At 40.1% G+C, this 20466-nt stretch overlaps 1 pseudogene and 1 gene segment (V, D, J or C); both read left to right on the top strand.

The window, feature by feature from the left end:
- Positions 1 to 1617: 1617 nt before the first annotated feature.
- On the top strand, positions 1618 to 2072 carry LOC102906290 (immunoglobulin heavy variable 3-7-like). The segment is given in 2 exon segments: positions 1618 to 1663; positions 1762 to 2072. Coding segments are annotated over 2 exon segments (357 nt in total).
- An 8059-nt stretch (positions 2073 to 10131) lies between these two features.
- Positions 10132 to 10599, top strand: LOC143268384 (immunoglobulin heavy variable 1-84 pseudogene; annotated as a pseudogene).
- The last annotated feature ends 9867 nt before the right edge of the window (positions 10600 to 20466 follow it).

Here is a 20466-nt window from a genome sequence, read left to right as displayed (position 1 = left end):
TCTTTTCCACAGTTTCATATGGACCAAGCACAATGCAAACCTTAGTTTCCAACCTCGTCTTTTTCATACAGAGGTGGGAATGAACATAGGCCATCAGGCATGAAAAAATATTCTACCAGCAGAGCTATGTCCTCAGAACAGTAAATGACACTTTCAGCTATCCAAAGACTACAGACTAGAGAAACTATGCCTTGCCATATCTTTTCAGAATACATCTGTGATACAGACACTTGGCATCTCAGGACACAATTTTCTATTGTGAGGACATATTTGAGCCTGAGCCAGTGCTTGCACAAATGGAGGAGCCATGCAATCTTAGACTGATTAAACTTCAAAAAATAGTTGAAGTCTCAAATATCCATTGCTTGAGAGGACTAATATCTCCATGCCCACAGCTAGATACAGAAGATTCCTGCTGCTGCTATAATTCCCTGTGAATGGCATGCTCCTTCTCTTTCAGCTTTCCAAAATGGATTTAATATCAGAGGAGCATCTGATATTATATTGGCAGGGAGGCTCCAGGCCCCCAGCAATGACTTGTGATCTTTAAGGCATCCAGTGTCATGAATTGCCATGTTCACTGAATCTTTAGTGGGCAGCCAGTGGGCAGATAGCCATGATATAAAGTAAAATAGCATTTGTGTTGATGTTTATACATTCTATTGGTTCTTTCTCTAAGAGCACCCTGCCTAGTACAGGGAATAAGTTCTGTATTATATAAATGACTAAATATAGATAATAAGAAAACTGATTGAAATCAGGTGAAAAAAATAGAAGACATTTTTATGGAGACCAGACTGTGATTTGATAAAGTCATAGCAGAGCGTCAATTTCTCTAATCACCAGGGCAGTGAAAAATAAAGTCACAAGGAGATGTCACCTCCCGCCTGTGGATGTATTCAGGGTGAGATGTGAGTTCATTTCTGTGACTGTGTTGATGGTTAAACAAGGTTCCCCATGTATGGATGCTTATCACATGAGACATAAATGTGCAGTCGTCTCTTATTAAGTACATTTGCTGCAAATAAAATGTGTTCACACTTTCAGGAAACTCTAAAATGAAGCAAAATCAAAAGTGTCCCATTACAGTGAAGGGGACATTGAAACTTGACCAGACATGGCTGACTCTGACCAAGAGCTGTCTCAGGGAGAAGCTGTGTCCAGCACCAAGAAGCACAAACGCAGGCATGGGGATGACACACCAGACCTGAACATCATCCAGAAATGTGACAGTGTGTGCTGCCTTGTAAATTATATGTTTTTAAAAAGGAGGCCACATTAATACATAAAATGTAGGTCTTGTGTAAACAATAATCATGAAATGAATGAAGTGTGGTGAAACTTTAACCAGGAAAAGCATGTAGTACAATATAACATCATAACTCTGTCACTGTTGTCAATGACCACAAAGTCCCTTGCATCGGCTCTGAGCATTGTCTTCTCCCTTATTTCCAACCTCAGAGCTTACTATATAGCAGGAAGAGATGCAAATAATGCCTTCCTCTGCTCATGAAGACCAGCCCAGTGCTGAGCCTCACCTGTGACAGTGGAGCTGAGCCCTGGATTCCAGCCAGGTCTTCCCATTCAGTGTCCAGCACTGAACACAGACTGCTCACCATGGAATTGGGACTTAGATGGGTTTTTATTGTTACTCTTATAAAAGGTAACTTACAGGGAAGAGATTCTCTTTGTGTAAGAGGACATGAGTAAGAGTGAGGATATATGTGACAGATTTCTGACTATGGTTCTCTGTGTTTTCAGGAGTCCAATGTGAGGTGCAGCTGATAGTATCTCAGGGCGGTTTGGCACAGACTGGAGGGTCCATTACACTCTCCTGTGCAGCCTCTGGATTCACCTTCAGTGATCACTGGATGCACTGGTTTCGTCAAGCCCCAGGGAAGGGGCTGGAATGGGTAGCAACTATAAAATATGATGGAAGTGCAAGATACTATGCAGAGTCTGTGAACGGCCGATTTACCATCTCCAGAGACAATTATAAGAACTCATTGTACCTGCAAATGAGCAGTCTGAGAAATGAAGATACTGCCATGTACTACTGTATTACACAGTGAGGAAAGGGAATTGTAAGCTCAGACACAAACCTACTTGCAATGATTTCAAGTCCAGCAGGGGGCACTGAGCACACAGGGAGCTCAACGTCAACCATAGAAGCCAGGAAGGGACATGGAAGGTTAAAATACTTTATGTCTGGATGGTTTCAAATCATAGATCATATTCCCCAGGGACCTGCTCTACAGGCATAGCTTCTAATTATCTTTGAAATAACCAAATATCTAGACAGGTCTGTATTCAGTTCTGACCTACACATTTAAATACAGAACACAGTCTGGCCTCACTGAAATGCAGAGCATTACACAGGGAAGATGAGACTCTGCCATGAGCACCAGGATTACATGCTGAGCAAGCATGGAACCCAAAATAGTTTTAAAATCAAATGAAGTTGGGGGTGGGCAGTACTGGATTTCCATAATGGTTGAAAGGCATGCCATATATATTCCAGAAAGAGCTGGGAGAATTCAGGCCTTGGTGTATTGTTACACACCTTGAGTAACAAGCTGAGAACTGTATCCCAGGGTAAGGTATGTTCAGAACATTTGTGTAAAAACAGAATTATTGGATAAACTATAAATACTGCCAAATTCCACCATCAGTACAATTGTGTCTTACTTCACCTCTGTGCCTTGCTCCTGATACCGACTGTCCTTTTTCATAAGGAATGGATAAACAATGAGTAGATTTTCATTCATGAGTTGACTGAGTTTCTCTCTGGTCTCAGAACTCTGCCACTGTGACCCACTGAGGAGCAGAGATTGGCCAATGGTGTGAGAGTCACTTGTTCATCCTATCTGCCTCAAAGGTGCAGAGCCTCCTACAGTGATAGGGTGATGTCCTCTGGACAATGTGCACTTTCCCTCTGCAATGAATGACGCTCAGGTCTAACTCTGGGTTCAGATGGAGAGGACTGTTATTTTGCCACACCTGTGTTGCATACAACAGCTCATTTCCTCAGATTGCAGGGGATGCATCATTCACTCCTGACTCACATGGCTTTGTTTCTCCTCTAGTTAATTGATAACGATGAGTGTGACCATTTAATCCTTCCAGTACAATGATGGAAGAACTGAAGGAATACAAAATAGGAGAAAAATAGATATTGGTAATTTGGGCCTCAAGAGTTGATAGAAATTTCAGCTGAATGTCTAAAAGTGTGTGAACACCAATAGTTAAAATGCCATCTTTGCTGCTTAAATTAAGGAAATCTCTAAACACAGGAAAGTTACTTCAAACATACATAAATAAGACTGTCAATTTTCTCACAGATTTGTTAGTGCCTTTGATTATCTTCATTTTTCTTAAAGCCTTGTGCATACATTAGTAAAGTTCTTTGTATAAAACTGTTTCATGTTATTTTGATGACACATAAGTAAGTAGTTTCATTTTTCCTTAACTGGACACAGCATCCTTATGGATAAAGTTTATAACTCTCATCCTTAGGGAGGTAGAGCGGTCTGAAGATAGGGGATTTCCTGTGAGTGTTGGTGTCTCCCTCCTGCAGAGACCCCCTTTTCTTTTTGCTGATTTTAATATCCACTCATTTCTCTTGTGGGTGGGAGCACCTCGTAAGCATCATGGCAAGTGATGGAAATATAGGCAGGAGGGTTATAAAATCTGTCACTGCAGGTTTCTTACATCACCCAGACCTTATCTATGTGGCCTTGAGGCATAGGCAGCCCATTGACAGAAATCAGAGGAGCTGACTGGGAAAGGATCCATTCCCAAGTTCCACACCTTGTCAGAATTTCACGGATCTGATATTTTAAAGGAACAGACTATGATCAGGCAGGTTCCAATCTCAACCTCAGTCACTGTGACCTTCCTCACTCTGCTTCCCTGCTGTTCTGACCCTCAGGGGGACCAAGCAGCAGTGCAAAGTGCTCCACCCTACAACCTTGAGAAGACAGTTTTGTAAATGAATCACATACACAAAAGACAGAGAGAGCATCTCAAGTATGCTATAGGTTGAAACTCAATAGAAACATGGAAAGGGGTATCTCCTCTGATTTGTTGGCACAACCTACAGAGTTCTCTCCTAATCCTTTGAAAGGCCAAGAATTAATTCATTTTACAGACAGACAGCAGTGGTGCTTTGAGAAAATTTATAGTTTTTTCATGTAATGTAAATGCAACCATTAAACAAATGGCTAGTATTGCTTTTTACAGTTTTCAACATCTTGATCTATCAGGGAATGCAAATTACAAAAATAGTTTGAGATTTCTTCTTATTCCAGTAAGGATGGTATTTACTAAGGAAACAAATGACACCAACTGTTGATGATTAATTGGAGAAAATGGAACCATAAGACATGTTTGGTGAGAGTGTCAACTGTTGCTGTCCCTATGGACATTTGCTGGAGTTTCCCCAAAGCACTGAATATAGAAATGTCATGTAACCTAGCCACATCCCTCCTGGGCAGACACCTAGGGACTCCCTAGTACAGATCATTTGTGTTTAGTGTTGCCTTATTCAGAGCAGGTAAGATCTAGAATCAGCCTAGAGGCCCATCAGCTGATGAATGGACAACAAATTTGTGTGTGAGGCCTGTCATCTACTCTATCTGTAGAAGCATGCAGGACCTCGCTCCTCTTCCTTAAACTTGTTAAATCTCTCATGGCAGTATTAACAAGGACCCAAGATAGCCAATTGTATTTTTTACCAAAACAGTTTTTTTAATATATCTAATTACAGATGAATTTGGCACCCTTGTTCTTGACTATTTAAGTTTTGTTACATTCTTTTATGCTGTGGAATTTTTTTTTTTTGAGGCAGGGTTTCTATGTGTAACTTTGGCACCTTTCTTGTAACTCACTCTCTAGCCCAGGCTGGCCTGGAACTCACAGAGACTTGCCTGCCTCTGCCTCATGAGTGCTGGGATTAAATGTGTGTGCCACCACCACGTGGCTATGCTGTGGAAATTTTGTTTAATTGTGCAAAGATGTACTACATTCTTTTATGTTGCATTTGTTTAACTCTGTAAAGCTATTATTTTGTCTACCTAAAACACCTGAGTGGTCTAATAAAGAGCTGAATGGCTGATAGCTAGGCAGAAGACAAATAGGCAGGACTGGTGTGTAGAGGAAGTTTCTCCAGTCCCACCCAGTCCCATGGTTCTGTGTTTCTCCTGTCCCACCAGGCCCCATGGTCCCACAGCCATTTATAAAATAGCCACTCAGAGGCTTGATATTAATTGTGAAATATATGGCCTATGGCTGAGGCTTCTTACAAACTTGCTCTTATAACTTAACTCAACCCATAACTATTAATCTGTATATCGTCACACGTTCTGTAGCTTTACCTGTGTCCCATTACAAGTTGCTACTTGGGCAGCTGGCTTGTGTCTCCCCCACTCCTGCCTTCTTCTCTTTGTATCTCTTCTTGAATTTCCTGCTTGGCTATAAGCTTTCTTTCCATAGGCCAAAACAGCTTTATTTACTAACCAATGGGAACAGTATATATTCACAGCATAACGAAAGATATCCCATAGCACTTCCTCCTTTCTATCTAATCAAAAAGGAAAGTTATAACTTTAACATAGTAAAATTGCATATAACAAAGCAGTTATCAAGCAAAAATCATAGTTATACTAGTCTGTTTATATTTGGCAAAATTAGGAAATATTCTATCATCTCTCCTATTTTGTGAGTTTAAAGTTTTATATCTAATTTACCTTTTATTATGACTAAGAAAAGCTATAATTATAACTATCTAGTCTTCTATACCATCAAAGATCCCAGAAGGATTTAATGTTATCTAAGAAAACAGTAAATGCACTGTAAGCAACTTTCAAAAATCTGGAGATGACAGAGACAGCTGGCTGCCTGGACAGTCACCCAAAGTTCCTCTGCAATGTTGGGGCATCCATCTTCAGCCTATAGGTCTGGAGTTTTTTAGACACTTCTCCTTGTGTCCTGTAGAATATCTGACAGTCTCCTCTGTGAAAAAGGAACCTGAATGACCATCTCACCTTGATTTGGCAAAATCCAGTGGTCATTTTACTATGGGTCCTGTGTATCTAGTTTATACAACACCCTGGCAAACAAGTTGGGCAACAGCAGTTTCATGCCCTTTTTTCATAAAGAAAGCAAACTCCATATGGAGGTTCTTTGATGTCCCATCATCTTCTCTCAAGTAGATTGGTGCTGCCAGGAGAAGACATGCCTCAATGTTCAGAAAGTCAAAGTTCTTAAAACATTTTATTTTTTTTCCTTTTATTTTATTTTACAATACCATTCAGTTCTACATGTGAGCCACGGATTCCCTTATTCTCCCCCCTCCTGCCCACCTCCCCTTAACCCCAGCACACCCCCCATTCCCACCTCCTCCAGGACAAAGCCTCCCCCGAGGACTGAGATCAACCTGGTACACTCAGTCCAGGCAGGTCCAGTCCCCTCCTCCCAGATTGAGCCAAGCATCCCTGCATAAGCCCCAGGTTTCAAACAGCTAACTCGTGCAATGATCCCAGGACCTGGTACCACTACCTGGATGCCTCCCAAACATATCAAGCAAATCGACTATCTCACCTATTCAGAAGGCCTGATCCAGTTGGGGGCCACTCAGCCCTTGGTTCATAGTTCATGTGTTTACATTCATTTGGCCATTTGTCCCTGTGCTTTATCCAACCTTGGTTTCAACAATTTTCACTCATATAAACCCTCCTCTTTCTCACTAATTAGACTCCCGGAGCTCCACCCAGGGCCTAGCCATGGATCTCTGCATCCAGATCCCTCAGTCTTTGGATGGAGTTTCTAGCATGACTATTAGGGTGTTTGGCCATCCCATCACCAGAGTAGGTCAGTTCTGGCTGTCTCTCGACCATTGCCAGCAGTCTATTGTGGGGGTATCTTTATGGATTTCTGTGGACCTCTCTAGCACTTTGTTTCTTCCTTTTCTCATGTGGTCTTCATTTATCATGGTCTCCTATTCCTTGTTCTCCCTCTCTGTTCTTGATCCAGCTGGGATCTCCCGTTCCCACAGGATCTTTTTCCCTCGACCCTTGCCCTTCATTACTCCAACTCATGTCCAGGTTGTTCATGTATATCTTAGCCATTTCTCCGTCATTGGGCAATCCCTGTGAGGTTTGCAGGCTAACAAAAAATCATCTAGAAATCATCTAGAAAGTGATCTAGAAAAAAATCATCCTGAGTGAGGTAACCCAGACTCAGAAAGACAAATATGGTATGTATTCACTCATAGGAGGATACTAGATGTGGAACAAGGATGATTGGACTGCTACTCACATCACCAGGGAGGCTACCTGGAAAACAGGATCCTAAAACATTTTAAATGTCATATTCTGTAAGTCTTTGAAGTATTTGAAGATCACCTACCTAATTGAAATATATCTACATACATCTAGAAAAATTAATTAACATGATTATAAGTTTGATTATCCCATTGATGACTAAATATTAATCTATATTTCTTAATTATGCATTACAATTTTAAATGAGTTGCATAAACATAATACTTTAAAAAAGAGTTGAAATAAACATTCAATATAACAAAATTAACGTTAAATTTGTATCAATAAGCTAAAATCCATAGCATTGTAAAACATTCCAAACAAGTTGTTGTTCTTTAAAAGAAGATTTAATAATCTACCTTTTTATCCTATCATATCTATTTCCCCCTTTTTTTCTTTAGAAAGAGATTGCATTTATAATCAACCCCTTTAAATAAAAGTAAACATTTATAAATAATATTTTGGGAAACTGGGCATAGCTTTTTATATTAATTTCTGCTGGTTGGGGGTTCTGGCAATCTTATGGGGGTCCTGAGAAAATTCAAAATAATGGTCAAGTCCTGGGAAGACTGGCTATAACATTTGTTGATAGGTACCATTTGTTAAGGTTCTGGTGGTCTCATTTGATCAAATCTGATCCATTTTAACCTGATGTGAATCCATAGCCTCTTGCTTCCTGTGGAAACAAAAGCACAGCCTCCTTTCCAAAGCAACATATTCCTAGATCCAAATTTTTAAGTCAAGATAATATATATATATATATATATGTGTGTGTGTGTGTGTGTGTGTGTGTGTGTGTGTGTGTGTGTGTGTGTGTGTAATTTAGCAGCCTTTATAAATCAAATGTCATTCTGCAGTTAAAAATCCCCAAGACAACATAACTCAGACTCTCTGTGTAATATCCATCTTTATGTGGCTTATTTTTTTACATATTATTTTATTTTTTTACTTTGTTTTATTTTTATGACTATCTATATCCTTTATCTTCTCTCTTTTAAGCATACTTACCTTTTACACATATTGTAAACCATTTTAGAGGATTATTCCATATGAATCTGTCTTTTGTGTTTCTATAACCCTTATCTGATCATTGCTTTAAACTGCAGGCCAGAACTGAAGCAATGGCTTTGGCTGCTGACTCTGCCCATCTCAGCTTCCCAACATAGCAGAGGTATCTTTACTGCCAGCTCTGGGCAGTGGGTCTATGTCTCCATCAAGCAGCCTGTATCCCAGAAATTATTTTTTTAATTAGCAAAAGCTATATGTAAAGGACATTTCTCTGGTCCTGCCTGGACCCACCATCCTGCAGTCATTTATAGTTTATGAACTCAGAGGCTTGATATTAATTGTGAATTATATGGCCTATAGCTCAGGCTTCTTATAAACTAGCTCTTAAAACTTAACTCAACCCATAACTATTAATCTATATATCACCATGTATTTTGTAGCTTTACCTGTGTCCCATTACAAGTTGCTCCTTGGGCAGCTGGCTTGTGTCTCCCCAACCCCTCCCTTCTCTCTATATCTCTACTTGGATTTCCCATCTGGCTGTAAGCTTTCTTGCCATAGGCCAAAATAGCTTTATTTATTATCCAATGGGAACAACATAAATTCACAGGATACAGAAAGACATCCCATAGTACAGATGGGCAAAGAAGCTAAATTTGAGGAGAAAGTTATGGAAGAGAGTAAGGAGTGAGAAAAGAAGGAGAGGAGGGCATGAGGGGCTAGCCACCCAGTCATACAGCCATACATCAAGTAAGAAGGAAAAAAAGATATGTAGTATGTAAACTTCACACAGTAGAAGATTCCAAAGGAGAAATGTAAGACCAACATAAGCTACAACTCCTTTGGTTCATAACAGTATCCAGCCTGTAAGACATGCTAGGTCAATGGCAGAACAAGCTTGTTGGAATAACAGAAAACATCTGATTTGACTTAAGCTCGTTCCATGAATTAGAGCCCATACTCTAAACTACTTGAGTCACCAATAATCTGAGACTTTATAGTCCAGGAGTCTGGGATAAAGATAAATATTATTGCTCTATAAAAATAGATTGCAATAAAATGACTCCCAATGACATTCTGCCTCTTTCAAATATCAGTGTCTTCAGAGAAACTCCTCCTGCAACATGTAGGAAAATTCTAGAGAAACCTTAGATGAGATGTGCAAAAATATCCCTGAAACTCTCATAGAATCACAAAGATGATAGCACAGTGTGCATAGAGGTCAGAGTCCCTAAAACCCTGAGTTACAGAATCATTAGGGGAAGTGATGTTTGGTGCGGGTTCAGTAGGATTACAGGTTTCAGGTATCTGTGAAAGGGGAAAAAAAGCACACTTGTGCAGACCTGAGCCTTCTTTGGATACGTTTGTACTGATCAAACTATGTGTAAAGATATTTTGGGGAACATACAGACTATAGAATATGGGATTACCTAAATCAAGACAAACACAACTCATTGAACAACACAGGGTGAAGGTGAGAACCAAGGGATCCAAGGTGTGTTACCTAATGCCAGGGTGAGTGTCAGCACTCATGGCTGCCTTTGACCAATGATGACCACAGTGAGCCTGCTGGTTTGGCGCACTCTGGACATCAGGTGTCTGTGGATTAACTTCTCAATGCCTACGAGGTATACTGAAGAAAAATGATAAATATATGAGCAATATTTAATGAATGTAAAGTGAGTCTCATGAATATGCAAATCAGGTGAATCTATGGTGCTAAATGCAGGGATGTCCACAACCCAGAACAACATATGATCAGTGTCCTCTCCACAGTCACTGAACACACAAGGTCCTCACCATGAAATGGAGCTGGATCATCCTCTTCCTGGTGGCAGCAGTTACAGGTAAGCGGCTCCTAATTTCCTGACTTGAGGAGGGTCCATACTCAGGTGACAATGACATCCACTTTGTCTTTCTCCCCACAGGTGTCCACTCCCAGGTCCAGCTGCAGCAGTATGGGGCTGAGCTGGTGAGGCCTAGGGCCTCAGTGAAGTTGTCCTGCAAGGCTTCTGGCTACACCTTCACTAGCTACCCTATCAACTTGGTGAAGCAGAGGCCTGGACAGGGCCTGGAGTGGATTGGATGGATTGGTACTTCAAGTGGTAATGCTGGCTATGCACAGAAGTTCCAGGGCAAGGCCACACTGACTTTAGACAAATCCTCCAGTACAGCCTTCATGCTGCTCAGCACCCTGACATCTGAGGACTCTGCTGTCTATTACTGTGCAAGACACAGTGTTGTAACCCACATCCTGGGTGTGCCATAAACCCTGGAGGAGCAGGAATCTGCAGTAGAACTAAAGTATCTGAGGGATTAGCCTGGAGACTTGCTCAGAAAACATCATGCTGACTATCCATTTGTCAGCCATCTATTCACAGTCCTCTAAGGTTTTTGTCAACATTTTAAAAGGACATCATAGAATCAAGAGATGCTGATTCCAGATGCTCTCTACAATACACCATACCTTAACCAGATCTTTATAAGTGATCCCATTCATTGACAGGCTTCTTTATTGAAACAAAAAAATATCAAGCTCTGGCATGTAACATGAAATATATATCCATTAAACATATGAGAGTAGAACTGCTGTGGGATGTTAATGTATGTGCTGTGGGAGCCCTTCTTGGGTTCCTTGTGGCGTTACCCAGCAGGTTTGCATAGAGGATGATTAGGACCATGGGCCTGAGTGTAGGTGTCTGAGATGGTCTGCACTTGGCTGTACTGGGGGATGGTCTGTATGTCAAGTTGCTCTGATTGGTCAATAAATAAAACCTGATTGGTCGTGGCTAGGCAGGAAGTATAGGCGGGACTAACAGAGGAGAAATAAAAGAACAGGAAGGCAGAAGGAGACGCTGCCAGCCACCGCCAGGACAAGCAGCATGTGAAGATGCTGGTAAGCCACGAGCCATGTGGCAAGGTATAGATTTGTAGAAATGCGTTACTTTAAGATATAAGAACAGTTAACAAGAAGCCTGCCACAGCCATACAGTTTGTAAGCAATATAAGTCTCTGTGTTTACTTGGTTGGGTCTGAGCGGCTGTGGGACTGGCGGGTGACAGAGATTTGTCCTGACTGTGGGCAAGGCAGGAAAACTCTAGCTACATAGAACTGTTGGAGGGGTAGCTGGGAATATCTGTAATATGAATTTGTGCAGTAAAATACAAATTAAAATATCAGGACAAAGTAAATCCACTTTGAAAATTCAGTTTGATGTACCTAACACCATACCAAATATTTCATTGGCATTTGTCCCTATAGATTTGTGGGCATCACTTTATCTTTCCTCATAAATCTAGTTGTATATGTTTATTTAAATGTAAGTCTCATTCTGAATTGCTTTTGGTAGTAGTGATTAAATTTCATATTGTTTTAGAGTTAGAGATGTTATTGCATCTCATGCTCTGGAGTCTACAGGGCATGGAGTCTGCTACCTTGACAACATTTTGGGCTCCTGTGCAGATAACATTGTGGCCAGAGCAGTGGGATTCCAAACTGTGAATATAAGAGACTACTAGTTCTTGTTATCAGGAGCCTTGTATGCTGAAATCGGATTGTCTTTGTCTCAAGTTCTAAATTGACACTGATTGACATTGAATGGACATCAGTGTATGGTGCACAGTTGACCCCGGCACACATGCACACACACACACACACACACACACACACACACACACACACACACACACACTTTTTGTTGTTATAGGCAGCAATGCACAATTAGCCCTTCTCTTGATTATTGGCTTTGTTATAACTTTGACATGTCTGAATCTAATCATTCCTGTTTATGTATGTTTCATGTTTTTGTTTTGTTTCTCATTAGGAGAATTCATACATACTTAGGCTTTACAAAGGCTGAATGTCAGGAACAGAAATAATATTGCCATGGATAGCATGGAAACATACTGATGAAGATAATGATGATGATGATGATGATGATGAGGAGGAGGAGGAGGAGGAGGAGGAGGAGGAGGAGGAGGAGGAGGAGGAGGAGAAGAAGAAGAAGAAGAAGAAGAAGAAGAAGAAGAAGAAGAAGAAGAAGAAGAAGAAGAAGAAGAAGAAGAAGAAGAAACAGAAAACAACACAGTGGACAGTGGGATTCTCTTGTGTAAACAGTTTTATGTATTTATTTACAGATTCAGAAAAAGTCAATAAGTTGGAGAAACAAGACCCCGTGACTTGAAAACCCAATTTGTTTCCCACCTGACCTGGCTCATCTCACATACATGAACATCCTCAGGTTGAGAGTTGATTGGAATGTCTGTTTTCCTGCCAGTATGTTTATTTTCCTTCTGGAAATTATTCTCCCATTTCATCATTTTCCTTCCTTAACCTCTGGGCCTTTTCCAGCAGGTCACATGATACTCAGGTAGTATCTCCTACTCTAGGTAAAAGGGACAGAAACTCCTTGTCATCCAAGACATAATGCCAGCCTGCTCTTGACTGTGCATTGTAAACTCTCAACGTCATGAAATCTCTTGTTCAAAAATAATCTGCAGAGGATTGAAATGAAAGACGGGTTCTCTTATCTGTAAATTCTGGGGGACCATCAACAGAAAGACTAAGAGTTGAATGAATGTTGATTGTTGTAAGATTTGAATTGGATGGACCCATGCAAGTTTCATAGGGCCGACTTCTGTGGGGACAGGCTGAATTTCTCAAGGAGAGACAAAGTTTCATTTTCCACAGAAAATGACTAGGCTGATACCTCACAGTCACACAAAATTCCTTGGACAAACTTTCTGTCTTGTACAGGATTTATGAGAGATTATAAAACTGTCCAAAAACATTTCAGAGCAACCTCTACATGGGAGTGAGATTCTGTCAAAGTAAATACAGAGGGACATAGTCTGATGTTGAATATGATTTTTAAATGACATTGAGTTTATATGATCAATAACATTACTAAATAATTTTTGCCATAAGACAACAAAAATTAAAACCAAAATAAATTAGTTACACAGAGCCTGAGAAGCAGGTGCAGAGGCCAGCAAGGGTGTTTCCTGACTCTACTTCACAGTTGATTACTCTCATTTAACCACATACAAGGCCTAGGAGACCATCACCTAGAAAGATACAAGGTCTAACGTGGAGAAGTTCAGTTAGTTGCTAGGATATGTTACTCTTCTGTGGATGCTCCAATAACAGAAATGACCAAGTTCAAAGTCTCTCTCAATTACCATGTAAACAGTTTATCTCATTGTAGGATGAATTCCTCTGTTGGAAACCTAGAACGTTTCAATCCTGTCTCACAGAGAGGCTATTTCAAGGCTCTTCACATGAGATTCACCCCCAATCAGTATAGTGTCATGTCCTAGGGAGGGAGCTGAACTAGAGAAATGGAAGGACATCAGAGACAGACCCTAAAGTGGAGGCTCTAGATTATTTTCAACCTTTAGGAACTCATACACATGGTTCCTTTATTACTCTGAAAATGTTTAAAAATAGTGACCTGATGTACCAGAGTTCTATATCCAGCACAGCCTATACCAGATGTACAAAAAATGTAAACAGAAAGATTCAAATTTTTATAGGTTATTTATAGAAAATAATAGTATGTAGAATGTGCATAACAACTGTTTTCAGTTCTGGGTATCACATACCAGTCACTTTGCATGAATCAGCACTAAGTACACTCTTGAAAACTATTTCTTCAGTTTCATAAGTGGATTCAACATCCATAAAACTTTGCTAATCCTTCTAAAATTATCAACATTGTATTATAATGGCTTTCTGTGGAACAAATAAGGCAAAGTTGTATCTCAGTTCAAAAATACAATAAAATAAGACTTTGAATTATATCACACATATGTAATAAATAATGGTGTTATTCAGTTTTGTCTCTTTCCTTTGCTCTAATCATTCACATGTCAAATATGTCTAATGCATAGCTCTTTATACAAAGTAAGAAATGCATACAAGTCCCCCTGTGCTCCTGTAAACCATCCCATCCCTGTCTTGCAGCCCTAGCAGAGGAACACAGGCTGGGTGGGATTCCTAGGTCCTCCCATTAAGTGATTGCACTGAACAAAAGCCACTGACCAAGTAGTTTCGTGTTAGAAAAGGTTTCATTGTTGATTTTAAAGTTTTTCAATTGAAATATTTTTGAAATTTCTTAAACTGAGTAGTGTACACATCAATATCCCCACTCAAATTCTTCCCATGTCCAACTCTCACTCATTATAAAATTCATGACTTCTTCAACTTTAGTTAACATTTACAAGTTTCTCTCTTCTGTCCCTGACTTTGTTTCTCTGTCTCTGTCTCTGTGTCTCTCTCTCTTTCTCTCTGTGTGTGCATGTATGTTTAACACATTAAGCTCAGTTATAGTTATGTATATGTTTATGTGTTTACTACAGTCCACTTGGGATTCAATAACCCATCAGGTAGCTTGTCTAGAAGAAAACTTATTCTCTTTCTCTCAGCAGCCATTGATTACTTGTAACTCTTCATTTATGGGTGGAGACCTAAGACATTTCCTGTTATACTATGGTCGCCTGGTTTAGACATCAACATTGTCAAGATTTCATTAGTATAGTAGCATCCCTATACTGTCTAGAAGATACCATCTTATGGTGTCATCCTAGTCCTGTGAATTCCACACTTTCTGTACCCTCTTCATGACTTTTCTGAGCCTTGGGTGCAGGGTTAACATTGAAGAGGTATCAACTTCATTTCCGCATTCCAGGGTCACTTGTTCTCTGCATGTTTACCTGATGTTGATATCTGCAATAGTCTCCATCTGAAATTAAAAAAAAAAAAATAAGAGCTTCATTGATAAGCAAATTAGGAATTTATCTGAGGGTATAAGGAGAAGTTTTTAGAACACAGAAAATATGTGTGTTTTGCAGGCAAGACACCATTGTAGGTCCAAAGGTATTATAGGTGGGACTATAGTTGCTGTTTACCTTAGCATGCAGGTAGAAGATCTTTTGTTGGCATAACCAACCAATTTCAGATTGTATTTCAGAACTACTCCATGTAATTATACCTATTTCTGACACTGCTCAGGTGGTCAAGAACCTAATACTAGATAACAGTAGATAATCAAATACTACTGTTCTGATAAAGAAGGCATGGGGATGAAAGATTTTGCAAAAACAGGGCAGACTGTTGGCACATAGAAGCAAGAACCTTGAGGATTAGGAGGCCTAGGTGCTATGTAAGAACAATGTTTACCCAGGAGTTCAGAGAAGCAAGACCATAGTGAAAACTGCCTAAGATGTGGTAAAGAGCAAAGACAACATGATGGCATGTGGAGGAAGTTCACAGGCAGAGAGTACACTGTGGGAGAAGAAGGAGCAGGACGACCTGGTGGTGCAGTGCAGGCAAGTCTCTAAGGGGCCTGGAGAATCTTTGCTCTGAGAAAGAACAAATCTAGGTGGTGGTGAAAGAAAAGGCAAGTCATTGAGAATCCAGAGAGCAGAAGATATGGCATGGAAGGAAATAGGCCCCTGAGTGTTTTAGGGATGTCACAGAATTGCTGCGAGTACCTTTGTGGTGGGGAGCAGCAGGTCTCTTTGCTAGGGGAGAAAAGTCAGCCCTAGAGAAAATAAATGGTTCATACAGATCTTCAAAATGTATTTTTGTCATTGTTCAAAGGATAATCTCAGATAGATTATATTTTTATATACCAGTTCTTTATTTTTTGAGGAAAACTCTTAGAGCTTTAGGGCTGACATACTATAGCACTGAGCTGTGACTACAGCCACATTTTGTTACTTCAGTTCAACATAATCATTCATTCTTCACTGAATCTTACACAACATTTCTTAAATTATTATATTTCAGTTTTTCTCATCTTAATTTCCTATTACATTAGTTAATAATTTATACAAAGACAGGAAAAGAGTTTACACATACAGAGTATAGTTATGTAACACTGAAAACTTATCTTTCTATGAAAAACTAGAAATTCATACTAAGTAAATTGTCTTGATTTTTTAATCCTTATTTCTTCTCTATTTTTATTTGGCACACAGTTTCATATAGAACAAGCATAACTCGAACCGACAATTCTCCTCCTCTAACCTCTTGCTTATCATACAAAGTTGGGAATGAACACAGGGATTCAGGCATGCAAAACACACTCTACCAACTGAGCTATGTCCCCAGGACAATAAGTGAGACTTTGTTACTGTCCAAGGGCTACAGGCTGGAGGGACTAAGACTTGCCATATTTTTTTCAGAATATATCTGTGATACAGAGACTTGACAACTTAGGATACAACTTTCTAAAGACATATTTCACTGTATTCTTTCAAAGAAAGAGGAGCCACAGTTTCTTGGACTGATTAAACTTCATAAAAATTATGGGAAGTCTCAAATATCTATTGCTTGAGACTAATAATGTCACCATGCCTACCGCTAGATACAATAGATTGTTGCTGCTGCTATGATTCCCTGTGACTGGGCACTCTCCATCTCATTCAGCCTTCCACAATGAACTTAATACCAGAGGTGCTTCTGATATTACATTTGCAGGGAGCTTCAAAGCCCCCAGCACTGATTTGGGATCTTTAAGGCACCCAGTGTCATGAACTGAGCAGTTGCCAGGTTCTCTGAATCTCTAGTGTGCAGCCAAAGATCTGATAGCCATGGAATATAAAGTAAAATTGCATGTGTTGATATTTATACATTCTGTTGTTTCTTTCCCTAAGAGCAGCCAACTTAGTACAAGGAATAAGTTCTGCATTGTATAAATGACTAAAACAACTAGATAATACAAATACTGACCCAAATCAGGTGAAAGAATAGGAGATATTTTTATGGAGACTAGACTGTGAATCAACAAAGTCATGGCACACCACCAATGTGCAGTGAAAACTAAATTCACAAGATGTCACCTCTTGCCTGTGGCTGTGTTCAGGATGAGACATGAGTTCATTTCCATGACTGTGCTGATGGTTAGAAAAGGTTCCATGTGTATGGATGCTTAGCATGTGAAAACATAAATGTGCAATCATCTGATGTCAAGTACATTTGCAGCAAATAAAATATGTATCCATGCTTTCAGGAACTACTAAAATGAAAAAAAATCAAAAGTGTTACCAGCTATCTGTCCATTGGCTACCCACTAGAAGTGTAGAGAAATGATAGCTGTTCTGTGATGACACTGGAGTCCTTAAAGATCCCAAATCAGTGCTGGGGCTCTGGGAACTCTTTGGAGATATAATACCCGAAGCTCCTCTGGTGTTAAGAGAGGGGGACTTTGAGCTTCCACAGACATGTCTGACTCTGACCAAGAGCTGTTCCAGGGAGGAGCTGTCTACAGCATTAAGGAGTACAAACCCAGACACGGGGATGACACATCAGACCTAAGCTTCCTCAAGAAATGTAACAGTCTGTGATGCCTTTTAAATTTCATATTTTTAAATAGGAGACCACATTACTAGATATAATGCATGTCTTGTGTAAACATCAAACATGATACTAAATGAAGTGTAGTGAAACTTTAGCCAGAAAAGTATATAGTACAATATCACAACATCTTGAATTAAGTAACTCTTGACAATGACCACAAAATCTCTTACATCTGCTCTGTGCATTGTCTTCACCCTGAGTTCCAACCTCAGAGCTCGGTATATAGCAGAAGGAGATGCAAATAACTCCTTCCTCTACTCATGAAAATGTGTGAGTGGAGATGAACCCTGAAACCCAGCCAGTGAATGAAGTTGGGGTGTTTATTGGATTATTGATGATTAAAAGCCGTGCCATTAATTCCAGAAACAGCTGGGTGAATCCAAGCCTAGGTGTATTGTGGCATCTGGAGTAACAACTTCGGAAGGGCATCCAGGGGAAAGATATGCTAAGGATATTTGTTTAAAATCAGTATTATTAGATATACTATAAACAATGCCAAATTCCACCATCAGCACAATTGTATCATGCCTTGCCTTTGTGCCTTGCTCCCAGTACTGAATGTTCATTTTCATAAAGAATGATTAAGCAATGAATGTGATTTCCTTTATGAATTGGCTGAGTTTCTTCCCCTGTGCTGAGAGACCTAGAAGACAGAATTTCTGTTCCTCAGAACTCTTCCACTGTCGCCCCTGGAGGAGCAATGATTGGTGCAAGAGGCAGATGCTCATTGTATCAGCCTCAAAGGTGCAGAGCCTCCTATGGTGATGGGTTGATGTCCTTGTGGGCAATGTGCACCTTCCCTCTGCAATGGATGATGCTCAGGTCTAACTCTGGGTTCAGATGGAGAGGCCTGTTTGTCTGCCACACCTGTGCTGCATGCAACAGCTCATTTCCTCAGATTGCAGTGGATGCATCATTCACTCCTGACTCACAAGGCTTTGGCCCTCCTCTAGTTAATTGATTACGATGAGTGTGACCATTTAATCCTTCCAGTACAACCATGGAAGAACTGAAGGAATACAAAATAAGAGAAAAATAGATATTGGCAATATGGGTCTCAAGAGTTGATAGAAATTTCAACTGAATGTCTAAAAGTGTGTGAACACCAATAGTTAAAATGCCAGTTTTGCTGCTACAATGAAAGAAATCACTAAACACAGGAAAGTTCCTCCAAAAAAAGATAAATCAAACTGTCACTTTTCTCACAGATTTGGTAGTGCCTTTGATTTTCCATTTTCCCTATATTTTCATGCATATATGAATAAAAGGTGCATACAGATGTTCTTTGGATAAAACAGATTCGTGATATTTTAATGACACATCAGTAAATAGTCTGTTTTTTTCCATGAACTGGATACAGCTCCCATTGTGGACAAGGATAGAAACTCTCATGTAGCTAGAGTTTTCCTGCCTAGCCCACAGTCAGGAAAAATCTTTGTCACCCACCAGTCCCACGGCCGCTCAGACCCAACCAAGTAAACACAGAGACTTATATTGCTTACAAACTGTATGGTCGTGGCAGGCTTCTTGCTAACTGTTCTTATAGCTTAAATTAATCCATTTCCATAAATCTATACCTTGCCACGTGGCTCGGGGCTTACCAGCATCTTTACATGCTGCTTGTCCTGGTGGTGGCTGGCAGTGATTCCTTCTGCCTTCCTGTTCTTTTTCTCCTCTCTGTTAGTCCCGCCTATCCTTCCTGCCTAGCCACTGGCCAGTCAGTGTTTTATTTATTGACCAATCAGAGCAATTTGCCATACAGACCATCCCACAGCACAGCCAAGTGCAGACCATCTCAGACACTTGCACTCAGGCCGGTGGTACTAATCATCCTCTATGAGGACCTGCTTGATAAAGCCACGAGGAACCCAAGAATGGGTTCCCACAGGACATACAGAGCATCCCACAGCACTCTCATCCTTATGGAGCTAGAATACTGTGAAGATGGGAGACTACCTATGAATGTTGATGTCTCCCTCCTGCACAGAACCCTCTTCTCTTTGCTCATTTTAACATTCATTCCTTTCTCTTGTGAAGGGAGTAGGTCATAATCATCATGGTAAATGATAGAAGTACAGGCATATAGATATTAGCATGCTGTTTTATATCACCCGAGCTTATCCTTATGCCACTAAGGTCATGGCAGAGGCAGTGCATTGACAGAGATCAGAGGAGTTGACTGGAAAGTGATCCATTACAAAGTTTAACAACCTGATCCAACATTTAAAGGGAGCAGACTATGATCAGGAAGGTTCCAATCACAACATCAGTCACTGATCTTCCTAACCCTGCTTAGGGCTACACTGACCCTCAGAGGGACCACCCAGCATTGCACAAAACTCCAGCAAACAATGCTGAGCTGATAGTTTTGTTAATGGATTGTGTACTCAAAAGACAGAGAGAGCATCCCAAGCATGGTATAAGGTGAAACTCAGTACAAACACAGAAGAAAGGGGGGTCTTCCTTGATTTGTGGACACAACCTACGTTGTTCTGTCCTAAGCCTTTATAATGCTAGGAATGACTTCATTCTACAGACAGACAGCAGTGGTGCTTTGAGAAATTCAGAGTTTCCTCATATGATGGAAACACAACCATTGAATAAATAGCTAATAAACACTTTTCACAGTTTCTAACATCTTTATCTATCAGGGACATACAAATTAGAAAAAAGTTTGAAATATCTTCTTATTACAGTAAGAATGACATTTATTAAAGAAATAAATCACAAAAAATATTGATGATCAATTGGGTAAAAGGGAACAATAATATAT

Source organism: Peromyscus maniculatus, chromosome 14, assembly GCF_049852395.1.
Source record: "Peromyscus maniculatus bairdii isolate BWxNUB_F1_BW_parent chromosome 14, HU_Pman_BW_mat_3.1, whole genome shotgun sequence".
NCBI lineage: Eukaryota > Metazoa > Chordata > Mammalia > Rodentia > Cricetidae > Peromyscus > Peromyscus maniculatus.
The sequence above is the reverse complement of the archived record's forward strand: the minus strand, read 5'-3'. Positions and strand labels throughout refer to the sequence as shown.